At 42.0% G+C, this 16,982-nt stretch overlaps 2 protein-coding genes across 2 annotated transcripts in view; one reads left to right on the forward strand and one right to left on the reverse strand.

Moving 5' to 3' along the window:
- Positions 1 to 2,973, reverse strand: part of LOC133664463 (immunoglobulin superfamily member 3-like) — a 30,253-nt gene extending 27,280 nt beyond the window's left edge. The window contains exons 1-3 of the mRNA XM_062069105.1: positions 2,756 to 2,973; positions 2,520 to 2,672; positions 2,248 to 2,418 (exon numbers count right to left, since the gene is read on the reverse strand). The gene's annotated coding sequence lies outside the window, so the exon portion shown is untranslated. The remainder of the gene's footprint in view (positions 1 to 2,247; positions 2,419 to 2,519; positions 2,673 to 2,755) is intronic.
- LOC133664466 (kelch-like protein 6) overlaps positions 1 to 13,081 on the forward strand; it is an 18,054-nt gene extending 4,973 nt beyond the window's left edge. The window contains exons 3-7 of the mRNA XM_062069109.1: positions 2,215 to 2,664; positions 2,723 to 2,960; positions 10,363 to 10,565; positions 12,258 to 12,471; positions 12,546 to 13,081. Of these exons, the coding sequence (XP_061925093.1) occupies positions 2,215 to 2,664; positions 2,723 to 2,960; positions 10,363 to 10,565; positions 12,258 to 12,471; positions 12,546 to 12,844 (1,404 nt within the window). The 3' untranslated portion in view covers positions 12,845 to 13,081. The remainder of the gene's footprint in view (positions 1 to 2,214; positions 2,665 to 2,722; positions 2,961 to 10,362; positions 10,566 to 12,257; positions 12,472 to 12,545) is intronic.
- The last annotated feature ends 3,901 nt before the right edge of the window (positions 13,082 to 16,982 follow it).

Raw genomic sequence — 16,982 nt, forward strand, 5'->3', positions numbered from 1 at the left:
TTTTCTTCAACTGGTGCACTAACATCATGTTTTTTTTTGTTTTTTTTTACATATGTAGCATCATCTACAAAGACTACAAAGACAAGATTGCTATTGCGACATCTAGTGGAGACATTTAGAACAGCAGTTTATTTCATTCAAAAATTTCGGCTCATTTTTATACTTTATACTCATCCCGAGGGGCCGGATAAAACCTGTTCGCGGGCCTGATCCGGCCTGCGAGCCGTACGTTTGACACCCCTGCTCTAGGGGTCGTGGGTGCTGTACCTAACCCAGCTGCATTCAGGCGGAAGGCAGGGTGCACCCTGGACAAGTTGCCAGCTCCTCGCAGGGCCAACACAGATAGACAACCATACACACTCATTGTTAATTAATAATATATATATATATTTATTTTTTTTCTCAATAATTTGCATGCTCTCAACAAAGGCGGACGCTTTCCTTCCCTCTCCCCTATTGTTTACCTGCTTTTGCTTCTTCGTCTCAACCTTTTTTGGAGCCTCTCTCTGCACTGTTCGGCAAAGCTAACCATGGAATTGATTGACTGGTCTCTCAACGCAATTAACAACATTTTCTCAACGACAAAATTGAGCTCGGGGGAATCGGTCTGTCTTGACGGAATGTTTGCTGCTGGTTATAAGATGGACAAGTTGCGCCGTTTCCGCCACCCACCCCCACAATCGCACTGTTGCACGACTTGAGTTTTACGTCGTCATGTGTGCTTATGTGCTTTGGCACCGCCCTTGTGGCGACCTATCAGCTTCTTGTCCTGTACCCACTGTTATATTGTATTTCTGTTACTTTGACGGTGACTGTAAACTAGGATTGTACGGTATACCGGTACTAGTATAGTACCGCGATAATAATAAATCATATTTGGTACTACATCGCCTCTAAAAAGTAACGGCACCCCCGCCACCCCCCTTTTTTAACGGGCATGACGACGCGTCATTGTCACCTCATGACATTGCTGGTTTTATGAGCAAACGAGCATGTTCGGCAGCGCACAATCACAGAGTACTTACAAGCAGACACAGTGTGTAGACAGAAAAGGGAGAACGGACGTATTTTGGCTTAAAAACTAACGATAAAGGTGAAGTTATAACACTGAAACGCCCTCAGGAAGAGGTGCTTTAAGACATGGCTAGCTAGCTAGCGGCTTAAGTCCAGCCGCAGACGGCAGTGTTTTAGCGACTTCTAAATCACTAATCCTCGCCTCCATGGCGACAAATAAAGTAAGTTTCTTACAAGTATCATCCCTGCAGGACGAGGAATAGCTAAATATGCTTCACTACACACCGTAGCTCACCGGCGTCAAAATGTAAACAAACGCCATTGGTGGATCTACACCTGACATCCACTGTAATGATACCAAGTACAGGAGCGTATCTAGTCGATACTACTATGATTACATCGATATTTTTTAGCATCATTCTTTTTTCCTTTTAAAAAAATTCATCTTGTTTATAAACTCAGGAAAGACGTCACTGGACACATGAGGACTTTGAATATGACCGATGTATGATCCTGTAACTACTTGGTATCGGATCGATACCCAAATTTGTGGTATCATCCAAAACTAATGTGAAGTATCAAAAACAGAAGAATAAGTGATTATTACATTTGAACAGAAGTGTAGATAGAACATGTTGAAACAGAAAGTAAGCAGATATTAACAGTAAATGAACAAGTAGATTAATAATACATTTTTACAGTTTGTCCTTAACAATTTTGACAAAATATTAGAATGAGAAATGACACAATATGTTACTGCATATGTCAGCAGACTAATTAGGAGCCTTTGTTCGTTTACTTACAAATAAAAGAAAAGTTGTCTCATATGTTGACTATTTCATGTAAGGACAAAATTGCAATAAGAAACATATGTTTAATGTACCCTAAGAAAGCCTATAATGCCATTTTTTGTGGTCCCCTTTATTCAGAAAAGTATCAAAAAACATTTTGGTACCGGTACCAAAATATTGATATCGGGACAACTCTACTGTAAACAAATCCTATACTTTTTCATATTGATTTGAGCTTGGTTTTCAATAGCGTAACAATCATTCTCGAGTGCAGTTGTTGAGAGATGGTTGTAATATTTATATTTTGAGAAAAAGCATTTTATGCTCCTGTTAAAAAGGGAATTCTAATTTTTTTCTGAAATGAAATAATCGCAATGAATCCACTTGTTTTGTGTTCTTTCTGTGGTAGTTTCTGCGTGTTGTGGATGCATGCGTTGGCTACCTGAGCAGATCCCTTCAACCGGAGACTTGCATCGGGATCCTCAACATTGCTGAACGCCATGCCCTGCCTGCTCTGAAAGTCAAGGCTCAGGACTACCTCGTTTTCCACTTTTCCCAGACGGTCCAGCAGCAGGACTTCCCAGAAGTGTCGACGGAGTCGTTAGAGACCATCCTGCAGAGGGACGATCTGGACGTGAGGTACGAGGAGTGTGTTTTTGAGGCACTCATGCATTGGGTGAGGGCCCTGCAAGACGAACGGCGTCATGTTCTGACCCGTTTGCTGTCGTACGTGCGGCTGCCGCTGTTAGAACCGGCATACTTTGTGGAAAAAGTGGAGTCCGATGAACTGATCCGCAGCTGCAGTGACACCTTTCCTTTACTGCAAGAGGCCCGTTCATTTCACCTTTCTGGAAGGGAGGTCAGTATCTACACAAGGAATACAACCGATGGTGATCTGAAGTATGTGCATCTTGTAGGTGGTGTCAGAACGAACCAAACCGCGCGCTCACCATTTCCTCTCAGAGGTGTTCCTCATCATCGGAGGCTGCACCAAGGACGACCGCTTCATTTCCACCGTCACTTGTTTGGACCCGCTCAGACGCAGCAGACTGGAGGTTGCTAGGCTACCTGGCACCGAAATGGAGGATGATTCTCAGAAAAGGAGATGGGTGGAATTTGCTTGCACCACCTTTCGCAATGAGCTTTATATATCCGGTGAGAAGGCATTTTTCACGTTCTTACACGTTATGTACACTGCAGTGTCAGGATCCCCTGTCACACTGCCTGTAACACAAAGTACACCATCAATTAAATCAGTGGTTAGCAAACTGTTTGGAACATAAAAATGACGTTTTTTTTTAATCAAAGTGTGAAGATTAAACTTAAACCAGCCCTTCTCAAATAGTAGGGCGGGCATGTTTGTTTTTTCAATATGTTGAAGCTTATGTAGCACTTGGCTTCACAGTGTCGACGGTGGGAGGTAAGGAAAGACGAGTGTGTTGTTTTCTTTATTGTGAATAAGAATTCAATGTTATGCAGAGGTGTACTTATAACAATTTTATGGATTCGCAGTGGAGAGTGGGGCGGGGGCACAAAAAAACGTTTTCTTCCTTGGGGGCGTAATAGAAAATAATTGAGAAGCACTGATTTAAACAAACGTATCAAGACTTAGTGGTCGTCAACATTTTTTAGTTTTGTGTTAATTTTTAATTCAGCCATTTCTGTTTTTGTTATTTGCTTTATTTTTGCTGTGATTTTTGGGGGGTTTAGTTTTATTCCGATAATGTGCCAAAGGGGCCAAAAAATAACAAGCCGTGTGACCAAATGGCTCCCGCGCCGCACTTCAGATATCCCAGCTTGTACAGATTGTCTTCCTCAGGGTTAAGTGAGTGATTTGACTTCAACTGCTGGCAATCAAGTGAGTCAAACTCAAGATGGCGGGTGGCAGTGTGTTGGGAGAAAACACTCCTTGCCCTAATGCTAATCCTGCAGTTTTCCCGAAAACCAATGTGGGAAAATATATGTAATAGATGAGTTCTTGAACTTTATTTCTGACAAAATGAGGACCTTTGACCATAATTAAATCATTCTTTTGGCTGATAACAACTTTCCATCGGAATGGATTACAAAGTCGAAGGGCTTCCTGTTTGAAGTATGTCTGACGACTACACAACAAACGATTTATCACACGAGGAAAGACAAGGACATCAAAAACGCAAAAGCATGCTTGAGCTTGTTTAATGAGTTTGGGGACAATATGTCTAAGCTCTCACCTGTTGGCTTTGGAAATATCAAAGCCTCGGCCCTGCTCAGAAGAATAGAGCAATTGAGCAGTGAAGTTTCTGGGCTGCGGAGGACCATTGAAGCACAGTCGGATATAAATGAGAATCTAACGGCAGCTACTGTGGCTGTGAATTGCCAAGTGACAGCCATGGAGTAGAGCTACACAGACCGTGGCCACGGGACTGCTGCAGGGGGTATGTGACAGGTGACGGTGTGGAGGCCTACTCAGCAGGCAGAGATGGCGTTACTCCTTCCGGCTGCGGCGGATACAGAGAGCATTCAGCCCCACACACCGGCCAAGTCACCGCCGTGGAGTGTTGTCGTGAGCAATGGACTTAAAAAGCCGAACATTAACGTTACACCCAAGATGCAACCCGTACCCACTCGAGAGGCCGCGAGCAGAGGAATAGACCTACAGGAATTATTGGCACCGGCACAGAGAGCCACATCAGTGATCACGACTAAGCAAGTGAGTATAATTGGCACTAAATTCTCTCCGGATGTGCATGGTGAAACTTTGTGCACTTATCTATCTGAGAAGTTGGCCAATAAGTCTGTGACATGTAGGAAGATAGAATCGCACGGCAGCAGACTCAGCTAATTTCATGCCTTGCAGACTGTAAAGAAGTAGCTGACATGTACAGTCCCCTAATCTGGCCAGCTGGAGTGTATGTTAGGAAGTATTTTAATCCCCGTGGGCACAGAGCCTCTGCTAGCAATATTTATGTGGGGAGAAACAAAGCTGTGGCTGAATCCTCAGGAAACTCTAATGCATGTTGTCTCAAGTAACTGCCAGGGGTTGCGCGCAAGTAACAGCGCAGGGGACAGAGCTCGACGTGTTGTGGTGGATAAACTTCTTCAAAATTGTGACATTCTATGTTTACAAGACATATTCCTCTCCAAACAGGATTTGGGGAGGTTGAATTCTGTTCATGATGACTTTCACGGTGCTGGAGAGTCAACTACAGATCTCTCTAAGGGCATTCATTATCAGAGGGAGAATTCCTGGGGTCGTGGCTATCTTGTGGCATAAAAGGTTTGATTCTGTGATTATTATGGTCAGACTGGAAACTGACTGGTGCATTGGTGTTCAGGTCAGGATGAGTCCGTTTATAATTCTACACACCTAGATATAATGATAATGATTATGTGAATAGGCTGCCATTTATTGACTCTTTTATTGATGATAATTGTTGCACGACCATTTATGTTGTGGGAGACATGAATGCTGATATTTCTGATAAGGCTTCCTCCTTTGCCAAGCACATGATCAAGATGTGTGAAGACAATAATCTGGTACTATCTAGTCAGGTGTTTCTACCTGCGGACAGCTTCACTTATTACAGTGAAGCCCACAGAACAACTAGCTGGCTTGATCAACTGATTTGTACTGCAGATGCTCATGCAACGCTTGGGTCTATGAAAGTACTGTATGAAGCCACTACAACTGATCATTGCTCTGTTGAGATCACGCTTGACACTGGCAGTCTCCCTGAGACAATGAGGGAGGACAATAGCGGAAGTGAGGACAAGATAGACTGGTCTAAACTCTCCTCAGATAATGTGTTATTGTATTGTAGGAGAGCAGATGAACTCCTGAGCAAAAATACATTAACCTATGCATGCCATTCTGGGTTCCAATGTCAACTGTAATGTCACCTCTCACAGTGATGACCTCTGTGAAATGTACAATTGTAATGTGTATGCTTTAATAGAGGGCAGCACGGTATGTGCCTCACAATACGAAGGTCCTGAGTTCAATCCCGGGCTCGGGATCTTTCTGTGTGGAGTTTGCATGTTCTCCCCGTGACTGCGTGGGTTCCCTCCGTATACTCCGGCTTCCTCCCACCTCCAAAAACATGCACCTGGAGATAGGTTGATCTGCAACACTAAATTGGCCCTATGAATGTGAGTGTGAATGTTATCTATCTGTGTTGGCCCTGCGATGAGGTGGCGACTTGTCCAGGTTGTACCCCGCCTTCCGCCCGAATGCAGCTGAGATAGGCTCCAGCACCCCCCCTAGAAAATGGATGGATGGATGGATGGATGCTTTACTAGAGGCCAGCAGACCTCTACTCACTCGTCTTAGTAAAGCTAAAAACACTAAGCCTGGGTGGAACAGGTATGTAGCTGGCCCACATGCAGAGGCTAAGGCATACCTTACGGCCTGGGTTATTGCTGGTAAATCTAGACAGGGACCTGTTCTTGTGCATAAAAAGCTAACCAATACTAGATGACATATTTGTACTAGATACAAATATGTAGTGCGCTTTGTTGGCAAGCATGAGCAAGCCTTGAGAGTTGACTCTAAGGAGTGGAAACCGCTTGACAGCAATGTCACTGGCTTCTGAAAGGAAGTTACAAATATAAATAGGGTTAAAGCAGCATTGCCATGTAACAATAAGGGTGTATCTGGTGGAGGAAATATAACTGAACTATGGGGACAGCACTATGCTGCGCTATTCAACTGAGTCAGAAGTGAGCCATATTATACAGGCAACATAGAGGAGGAAGTGGTACACATCAGCCCCCATGACATTTCACAAGCCATCAGGCAACTAGCTGATAAAGCCTGAGGGTAGCTGTTTTACAGGGTTGGTAATGCATGGCATCCTGCCAGATGTTATGCTGACAGTTATTTTAGTACCAGTCATTAAAGACAAGGCTGGTAAGGTAGGGAGTATGGACAATTATCGACCTATCGCCCGAGCCAGCATACTATCTAAAGTGCTAGAAAGTGTGATAATATACAGAGTTGGGGATCTTAGTTACACCACAGACAACCAATTTGGCTGTAAGAGCAAGCATAGCATTGACTTGTGTATTTATGTTTTAAAAGAAGCAGTAGAACAATACAGAGCACAGGGCTCTACAATGTTGGTAGGTTTTATTGATGCATCTAAGGCATTTGACAGAGTCAACCATCACAAAGTCTTCACCAAGCTGAAGCATAGGGGTGTTCCGGGTAGCATCATACGTATTCTGGCATATTGGTCAGGCAGACGATGCAGGTAAAATGGGGGAGTAGTTTATCCTCTCTCTTAGAGTTGGCAATGGGGTACGGCAGGGTGGGCTTATATCACCAGGCCTTTTTAGCCTGTATATGGATGACCCGTCAAGTCGGTTGAGAGACTGCAGAACAGGGTGCACAATTGGGAACACCTTAATCAACAACTTTATGTACGCTGATGATTTGGCCATTATATCTCCCAGTAGTGCAGGGTTCCAACGGTTTCTTAACATATGCTCAGACTATGGAGTCAAGTTTGAGTATATTGCCACAAAGAGTATGGTAATGATATGTAGGATCAAGGAGGATCAACATCTTAATTTTCCAGGTTTCTACTTGTCTGGGCAAACCCCGTCTGTGTGCAACAATGTAAAATATGTAGGCCACATCATCAATGACAAGATGGAGGACGATGCTTACATGCTTTGGCAGAGAAGAATGCTGTATGTCAAAGCCAAAACGTTGGTGAGAAAATTTCACTACTATTCTGATAAAGCGAAGGTGTACTTGTTTCGAACTTACTGCACTTCTATGTACACGGCACCCCTCTGGGTGAGGTTAAAAAAAGAGATTTTGAGCAAACTCTAGGTTGTATATTGTCACAGAATCCTGCTCAGAAAGCCCAGGGGTAGTAATGCCAGCAAGCTTTTTTGTGATTTAGGGATAAACACATTCCACGCCACTCTGAGAAAACTGATGTTTACATTTATATGTAGACTGCAGGGGTCCGAGAATTATCTTATTATACAGATAACCAATCCTAGGTGTAGTTCTCTTAGGTACCAATCCTATATATGGAAACACCGGTATCTGTGCCTTTAACAGAATGTGTAGATGCATTTTTAAAGTATATTTTTTTATTGCTGCTTTTATTTATTCATTAGATGCCTTTACTGAATATGCACACGCACTGTTTTAATAATATGTGATAATGCCTTTTATACTGTATTCTTTGTTTTATGTACTGTATGTGATTGTATGTCTACTTGGACGTTGAAGTCTGCAATAAAGCTTGATTATTCAGCTTGTTAGCTTCCCATCGCGACTGAATGATGGTAATTCAAGACAGAAGTAAAGTTATTGTAGGGTAGATCAAATACATCCATGCATTAAAACAGTCATCTTTAACAATCTGTTGTCGTCAGATGGATTTTTTGACTTTTTAGCACGATCAAATTATTGATAAAGTAATGGTAAATGGATTATACTTGTATAGCGCTTTTCTACGTTCAAGGTATTCAAAGTGTTTTGACACTATTTCCACATTCACCCATTTACACACACATTCACGCACTGATGGCGGGAGCTGCCATGCAAGGCCTTAACCACGACCCACCAGGAGCAAGGGTGAAGTGTCTTGCTCAAGTGCACAACGGACGTGACTCAGATGGCCGATGCCGGGGATCGAACCAACTATAAAACATACAGTGGTAATCTCTGGAGTTGGAGTCAAAGTGGTAGCTCGTGGGGGCCCTGTTGCCGGTGGGGCGGAGGCGGTCTTCCCGTCCGGTTGCGGGGGGTCGCCGGGCCCCTCGGGCGGGGCGTCCCGCCTTTCTGTCCGTGTGGGGTGTGGTCTCTCGCTGGCTTGGGGTCTGGCTGCCCCCTGCTTTTCTCGTGCCTTGTCCTCTGCCGGGTGCGTCTGTCTGCGGCCTGCTGCTGGCCCTTGTGGGCGGCGCGGTGGGCCAGGCTCTGGGGTTTCTGTCGCTGTCCGGCTTGGCTGCGTGGGGGCGGTGGCTCCTGGTTCCCTGGGCACCACACCTACTGTTTGTGGGATGGGCTCTCGGGGAGGCTGGGGCCGTACTCTGGCTCCCGCACACACTGGGAGTCAAATGTATTGTACATGAAAATTCACATATACTCACATACATACATACACACATACATACATAGGTACCTACGCTCCCACATACATATACAAATACAGTACATATTTACACACTCAAAGTCCGTACATCCACACGCACATTCATTATACAAACATACTGTATACACATACTGTACATATACATTCACTGTAAAAACATACATATACACATACTGTACATATACACTCACTGTACAAACACACACATACACATACTACACATATACATTCACTGTACAAACAGACACATACATATACTGTACATATACATTCACTGTTCAAACACACATACTGTATACACATACTGTACATATACATTCACTGTTCAAACACACATACTGTATACACATACTGTACATATACATTCACTGTACATACATATACACATACTGTACATATACATTCACTGTACAAGCACACATATACACATACTGTACATATACAAGTACATATGCACACATACACTCATGCACATAATCACGTTTCATCAAACATATATTAACGTTGTTGCCCTAGGGTAAACTGGGTATAACACATGGCACACTGACAAAGCTTAATCTATTGTTACTATAACAATCTACAAGGTTAATGTAGGTTGCTTCTCTTTCTTCCCCTCCATTTTTCTGCATTCTTTCGTATCTCAAGTTATCATTACGTATATGTATTGTTGCATTTGAACAATTGTATTGTTGATAATAAAGGTAAAGTATTGGTATTGTTTATTATCAATAGCACTATTTCTATTGGTATTCATATTGCTCCATTTTTAGTGTAATAATGCTCATTGTCATTTCTGTATTTTTTATTTTATTTTCGCTAACTGCTTATTTGCTATTACTTTTACCATCATATCTGTACATGTCGTATTTGCTGATGTTGCTCTGTTGTTGTTGTTGTTGTTGTTGTTGTTTTTGTCTCTCTGTCTAATCCCCCTCTTGTCCCCACAATTCCCCCCTCTGTCTTCCTTTTTGTCTCTTTCTATCCCCTCCTGCTCCGGCCCGGCTGCACCAAATGATAATATAAATACATTTAATAAAGTCAAAATACAAGTAAGGCAACAAGAGAAGTATCCTACACTTCTCTTTTGTAAAGTAAATCTGAGCAGCCGATATGGGCATCTACATCTGCTATATGATTTGCCCGAGAAGCTGGGCAGGACATTAAAAAAAAAAAAAAAATTAAAAAATCTGACACCTTACTCATGTTTTTCTATGCTATCGTATGTTATCTCAGTCAGGGGATTGTTCAAAAAGATAATTAACCAACACAAAATGTCCAGTCTTACTTCTTTATTGATGAATGAATGAATCAGGACAAGAACTGAGTTGTTCATCTGCAGGCTTGTGGGCCAAATTCTAGTTTCTTCATTTGTTCCCTTGTAGATGCCAAGTTTTGTCTAGTGTACTTTTTCGGGTGAAAAAATTAGGGGATTTACATTTGCTTCTGTCATGCTACTCCAGGAGGTAAAGAGACTCAGAGGGATGTTTGGAAATATAACGGCGCTCTGGACAAGTGGATCAGAATCGAGCCTCTGACAATCGGGCGCTGGAGACATAAGATGGCAGTCCAAGGCGGGAAGGTGTACGCATTGGGCGGGTTTGATGGCGTCAAAAGGCTCGACTCCGTAGAGGCCTATGATCCTTTCCACAACCGCTGGACGCAGGTAAGCGTGGATGCAATTTCATTCTAAACGTTCCACAAAGCACCAACATTTACTTACCTCAACATGAGGTGAACATTGAGTCGTGGTCAAAAGTTTACATACACTTTCATCTCACATCACATGGACAAACATAAGACCTTCTGGAGGAAAGTTCTGTGGTCAAATGAAACTAAAATTGAGCTGTTTGGCCACAATACCCAATCAATCAATCAATCAATGTTTATTTATATAGCCCTAAATCACAAGTGTCTCAAAGGGCTGCACAAGCCACAACGACATCCTCGGTTCTGAGCCCACATAAGGGCAAGGAAAATCTCACAACCCAGTGGGATGTCAATATGAATGACTATGAGAAACCTTGGAGAGGACCGCAGATGTGGGTGACCCCCCCCCCCATCTAGGGGAGACCGGATGCAATGGACGTCGTGTGGGTCTAGCATAATATTGTGAAAGTCCAATCCATAGTGGATCTAACAAAATAGTGAGAGTCCAGTCCATAGTGGGGCCAGCAGGAGACCATCCCGAGCGGAGACGGGTCAGCAGCGCAGAGATGTCCCCAACCGATGCACAGGCGAGCGGTCCACCCCGGGTCGCGACTCTGCACAGCCAGCACTTCATCCATGGCCACCCAGCAATATGTTTGGAGGAGAAAAGGGGAGGCCTTTAATCCCAGGAACACCATGCCTACCGTCAAGCATGGTGGCGGTAGTATTATGCTCTGGGCCTGTTTTGCTGCCAATGGAACTGGTGCTTAAATGGGAGAGTAAATGGGACAATGAAAAAGGAGGATTACCTCCAAATTCTTCAGGACAACCTAAAATCATCAGCCTGGAGGTTGGGTCTTGGGCGCAGTTAGGTGTTCCAACAGGACAATGACCCCAAACACACATCAAAAGTGGTAAAGGAATGGCTAAATCAGCCTAGAATTAAGGTTTTAGAATGGCCTTCCCAAGTCCTGACTTAAATGTGTGGACAATGCTGAAGAAACAAGTCAAATTTAGCTGAACTGCACCAATTTTGTCAAGAGGAGTGGTCAAAAATTCAACCAGAAGCTTGTGGATGGCTACCAAAAGTGCCTTATTGCAGTGAAACTTGCCAAGGGACATGTAAGCAAATATTAACATTGCTGTATGTATACTTTTGACCCAGCAGATTTGGTCACATTTTCAGTAGACCCATAATACATTCATAAAAGAACTAAACTTCATGAATGTTTTTTGTGACAAACAAGTATGTGCTCCAATCACTACATCACAAAAAAATAAGAGCTGTAGAAATGATTGGAAACTCAAGACAGCCATGACATTATGTTCTTTACAAGTGTATGTAAACTTTTGACCATGACTGTAAGTCAACACACAGACATTATCGTCCAAATACCAAGTCAAGTGAGGACCAAGACTATTGTGTCCTGTCTACAGTCAAGCATGGTGGAGGTAGTGTCATGTTGTCGGGCTGCCTGAGTGCTACAATCCAATCAGGAAACATGAATGCATGTGACAATGTGAAGCAGAGCATGAGCCTCCCTTGAGAAAGGGGTCACATTGAAGTTTTCAGTTTGGGGTTCAGTGTATAGTATCTGTATACTGCAGTACAAACTGTACACGGACTACGCTAAAGTACTTCCAAGTTGTCGCTTGGGAAAATACAATGGTTGCTGAAATGTGAGGGTTCTACTGACTTTTGATGCAGGTGGCGCCCCTCGCGGTGGGCGTGAGCTCCTTTGCTGCTGCAAGCTTTGACAGATGGATCTACGTGATCGGTGGCGGGCCAAACGGAAAACTGGCGACCGATTTGGTTCAAAGCTGGGAACCTGGAACAGATTTCTGGGAGCTGAGGGCGCCCATTCCTGTGGGAACCAAGTGCACCAATGCAGTCTGCTTCAAGAATTGCATCTACGTTGTCGGCAAGTTGGCTCTGACGACGCAAACATCCGTTTTTGTCTTCAGTGGATGTTTGTCATCCATGGTGTCCCCACAGGTGGCGCTATGCACACCATGTACTGCTACGCCCCTCTGTCAGACTCCTGGTCCGTTGTGAGCCGTCTGGGAGAGAGGGCGAGCTGCGCCATCGCTGCCTGCAACAACAAACTCTTCATCACGGGAGGCCGGGATAACAAGAACCACGTGGTCTCCACGGTGATGTGCTGGGATGTTGATAAAGGTGTCCTCACAGAGGAATGCGCTTTGCCCATGGGTGTGTCGCACCATGGAAGCGTGACACTCCTCAAGTCCTACACGCACTTGCAAAAGATAGCGTCCACGCCCGAGTCCCAGTGAGAACGTATGACGACCTTGCTTTTCCACGCTGAAAGACAAGCATTGTCACTCTTGTTATTTTGTGTCGAACAAATATGTTGTGGCAATGCTGACGTAGCAGACTTCACACAAGAAATGTGTGATAAAAAAGACCTTAGGGGTCATATTTGTCGTCCTGTGAGTAAAAGGTGTGTTTGCTGGATTATTCCTGTTTCTTGCTAATATTATACTCTGCTGTGCTGGCCATGATGTTAAAAATAAAATACAAATAACGACACACAATTTCATTTTGACTGCAACATTCATTGTGATAATGGACTGTTTAGTGATTTGTGATTGCATCATGTATTCATGTTACCATGTCCGTTATAAACATATTTCCTAGTTAACCATAATCTTGATAATATCACACGTGGCAAACGTGTGATATTATATTATATGTTATATTTCAGATTGGTTATAAAAAATATCATGCAGTTTTTTTGTTTTCTTAGATTAAAAGATCTCATTACCCATCTATCAATGTTACAACACAAAACTCTGATATTTCGATTATCAATCAATCAATCAAAGTGTATTTACATAGCCCTTAATCACAAGTGTTTCAAAGGGCTGCACAAGCCACAATGACATCATCAGATCAGATCAGATCCCACACCAGGGCTAGAAAAAACTCAACCCAATGGGATACAATGAGCTGTTTAACATACTTGATAATATAAAATATAGAAATATTTCCTGACACAAATACTTTGTCATCCACTGTAAATTTAAATGTGAAATATAAATCTGTGTATGTACAACATGTTGCTCTGATGTACAATATAATATTGTTCCTCTGGTAAAGATATAATTCCAGTGAACTTTAACCTTCAGGTGCACTATCAGACCATGCATATAAAAAAGTAATCATGCAGACTTTTTTTTCAGATTAAAACATCTTGTTACCAATATCAATGTTAAAATACAAAACTGTGATGTAAAGTGTAAGACACATGTTAGAGTTCCTACATATTTAGATCAGCTGTATAATATACTTTACGATAACATTACATAGCATGAATTTGCTCTGGTTGTGCTCTTACAGTGAAAATCTACTGATAAGAAAACCATGCCCTTGTTCATCCGGCTTTCACTTTGACAAATCACACCCAGTTTACTTGTTGTTGTATTCAGTGAAAGGTATTGTATCAAAAGATCATTAACTAGTTTGGTAAAATCAGTGAAACTAAATTGTCTACAATGGCCTACCAACATGTCCTGGTCTGTTTCATGTGGATTTTCACTGCAGGTAAGTTCTGCTGTTTCTTTTTCTATACATCTTTAGAAATGTAGACTTTGGACAGGTGGGCAAGAGCAGGTAGGTAGAATATAATGGAAATGTGTGTTTCTCTACTAAACTAAATTAAATAGGTGCAAAATGGTAGCTCTGTTGTCCATATGGAAAAAGATACCATAATGAAAACTTCCAGAAATGATGACTATTATTTTGATTAAAATAAATAGTGGTATAATGTACAAAACCCAAAACCAGTGAAGTTGTCACCTTGTGTAATTTGTAAATAAAAACAGAATACAATGATTTGCAAATCCTTTTCAACTTATATTCAATTGAATAGACTGCAAAGACAAGATATGTAATGTTCGAATTGAGAAACTACCGTATTTTTCGAATTATAAATCGCTCCGGAGTATAAATCGCACCGGCTGAAAATGCATAATAAAGAAGGAAAAAAACATATATAAGTCGCAGTAGAGTATATGTCACATTTTTTGGGGAAATGTATTTGATAAAATCCAACACCAAGAATAGACATTTGAAAGGCAATTTAAAATAAATAAAGAATAGTGAACAACAGGCTGAATAAGTGTACGTTATAGGACGCATAAATAACGAACTGAGAACGTGTCTGGTATGTTAACGTAACATATTATGGTAAGAGGCATTCAAATAACTATAACATATAGAACATGCTATACGTTTACCAAACAATCTGTCACTCCTGATCACTAAATCCCATGAAATCTTCTTCCTCTGTGTTGCTTCTAAACAACTCTGCCAACTCCAAAGGTAGACATCGCGCCACTTCCTCTTCTATCTTATTTGATATTTTACGGTAATGTGTTAATAATTTCACACAAAAATCTCTCCAGAGTATAAGTCTCGCCCCCAGCCAAACTATGAAAAAAACTGCGAGTTCTAATCCAAAAAATACGGTAGTTTTTTTTTTGCAAAAAATCATTAACTTAGAATTTAATGGCAGCAACACAATGCAAAACAGTTGGCACAGGGGCATTTTTACCACTGTGTTACATGGCCTTTCCTTTTAACAACACTCAGTAAACGTTTGGGAACTGAGGAGACCAATTTTTGAAACTTTTTAGGTGGAATTATTTCCCATTCCTGCTTGATGTACAGTTTAATTTGTTCAACAGTCCGGGGTCTCCGTTGTCGTATTTTAGGCTTCATATTGCGCCACACATTTCAAGGGAGGCAGGTCTGGACTACAGACAGGCCAGTCTAGTACCCACACCCTTTTACTACGAAGCCACACTGTTGTAACACGTGGCTTAGCATTGTCTTTCTGAGATACGCAGGGGCGTCCATGATACCAATGCTTGGATGGCAACATATTATGCTTCAAAAGCTGTATGTACCTTGCAGCAATAATGGTGCCTTCACAGATGTGTAAGTTGCCCATGCCTTGGGCACTAATACACCCCCATACCATCACAGATGCAGGCTTTTGAACTTTGCGCCTAGAACAATCCGGATGGTTATTTTCCTCTTTGGTCCGGAGGACACGACGTCCACAGTTTCCAAAAACAATTTCAAATGTGGACTCGTCAGACCAGAGAACACTTTTCCTCTGTGCATTAGGTCATCTTAGATGAGCTCGGGCCCAGCGTTTCTGGGTGTTGTTGATAAATGGCTTTCGCGTTGCATAGGAGAGTTTTAACTTGCACTTACAGATGTAGAGATGAACTGCAGTTACTGACAGTAGAACCTTTATTTAACCAGATAAGAAAACCCATTGAGATCAAGATCTCTTTCACAAGGGTGACCGTGTTCTTTGTGAAGTGTTCCTGAGCCCATGTGGTGATAGCCTTTAATCACTGATGTCGCTTTTTGATGCAGTACCGCCTGAGGGATCGAATGTCCGTAGTATCATCGCTTACGTGCAGTGATTTCTCCAGATTCTCTGAACTTTTTGATGATATTACGGACCGTAGATGGTGAAATCCCTAAATTCCTTGCAATAGCTGGTTGAGAAATGTTGTTCTTAAACTGTTCGACAATTTGCTCACGCATTTGTTCACAAAGTGGTGACCCTCGCCCCATCCTTGTTTGTGAATGACCGAGCATTTCATGGAATCTACTTTTATACCCAATCATGGCACGCACCTGTTCCCAATTAGCCTGTTCACCTGTGGGATGTTCTAAATAAATGTTTGATGAGCTTTCCTCAACTTTCTCAGTCTTTTTTGCCGCTTGTGTCAGCCTTTTTGAAACATGTTACAGGCATCAAATTCCAAATGAGCTAATATTTGCAAAAAATAAAGTTTTCTAGTTCGAACGTTAAGTATCTTGTCTTTGCAGTCTATTCAATTGAATATAAGTTGAAAATGATTTGCAAATCATCGTATTCTGTTTTTAGTTACGATTGCATCAACCTGCCAACTTCACTGGTTTTAGGGTTTGTAAAATATAGTTTTACCAAAATGTGTCATTTGAATAAATATCATGTAAATGGGGTCGTTTTGTAGAGTGAAGTGATTATACAACATACTCTTTCAAAAATAAAAAAATAAAAATGGTGCAAAAGCTTGAATTCATTTAGAATGCTCTTCCTTTAAAAATGTCCACGCGACCTCACTGCTACTGTAGATTTACCTCAAATGGACACTTTTTGTAGCCGTAGGTGGTGTATAGGAATTCTGGCTGGATATTGGACCACTTTTCAGTTTATTTTATCCGGTTGAACTGAAGACGATGCCAAAGGACTGCATCGGTAATACTTATTATAAGATTAAGGTTACTGTATTTATATATTTGAGCATGTTTGTATCATTCTGACAATGCATGTCTATTTCTCAGTTTCTGCACAGGATGTGAAATATGTCTTGAAGGGTCAGGACGTACACTTGGTGCCATCCA

This window comes from Entelurus aequoreus, linkage group LG14 (genome assembly GCF_033978785.1).
Source record: "Entelurus aequoreus isolate RoL-2023_Sb linkage group LG14, RoL_Eaeq_v1.1, whole genome shotgun sequence".
Classification (NCBI taxonomy): Eukaryota; Metazoa; Chordata; class Actinopteri; order Syngnathiformes; family Syngnathidae; genus Entelurus; species Entelurus aequoreus.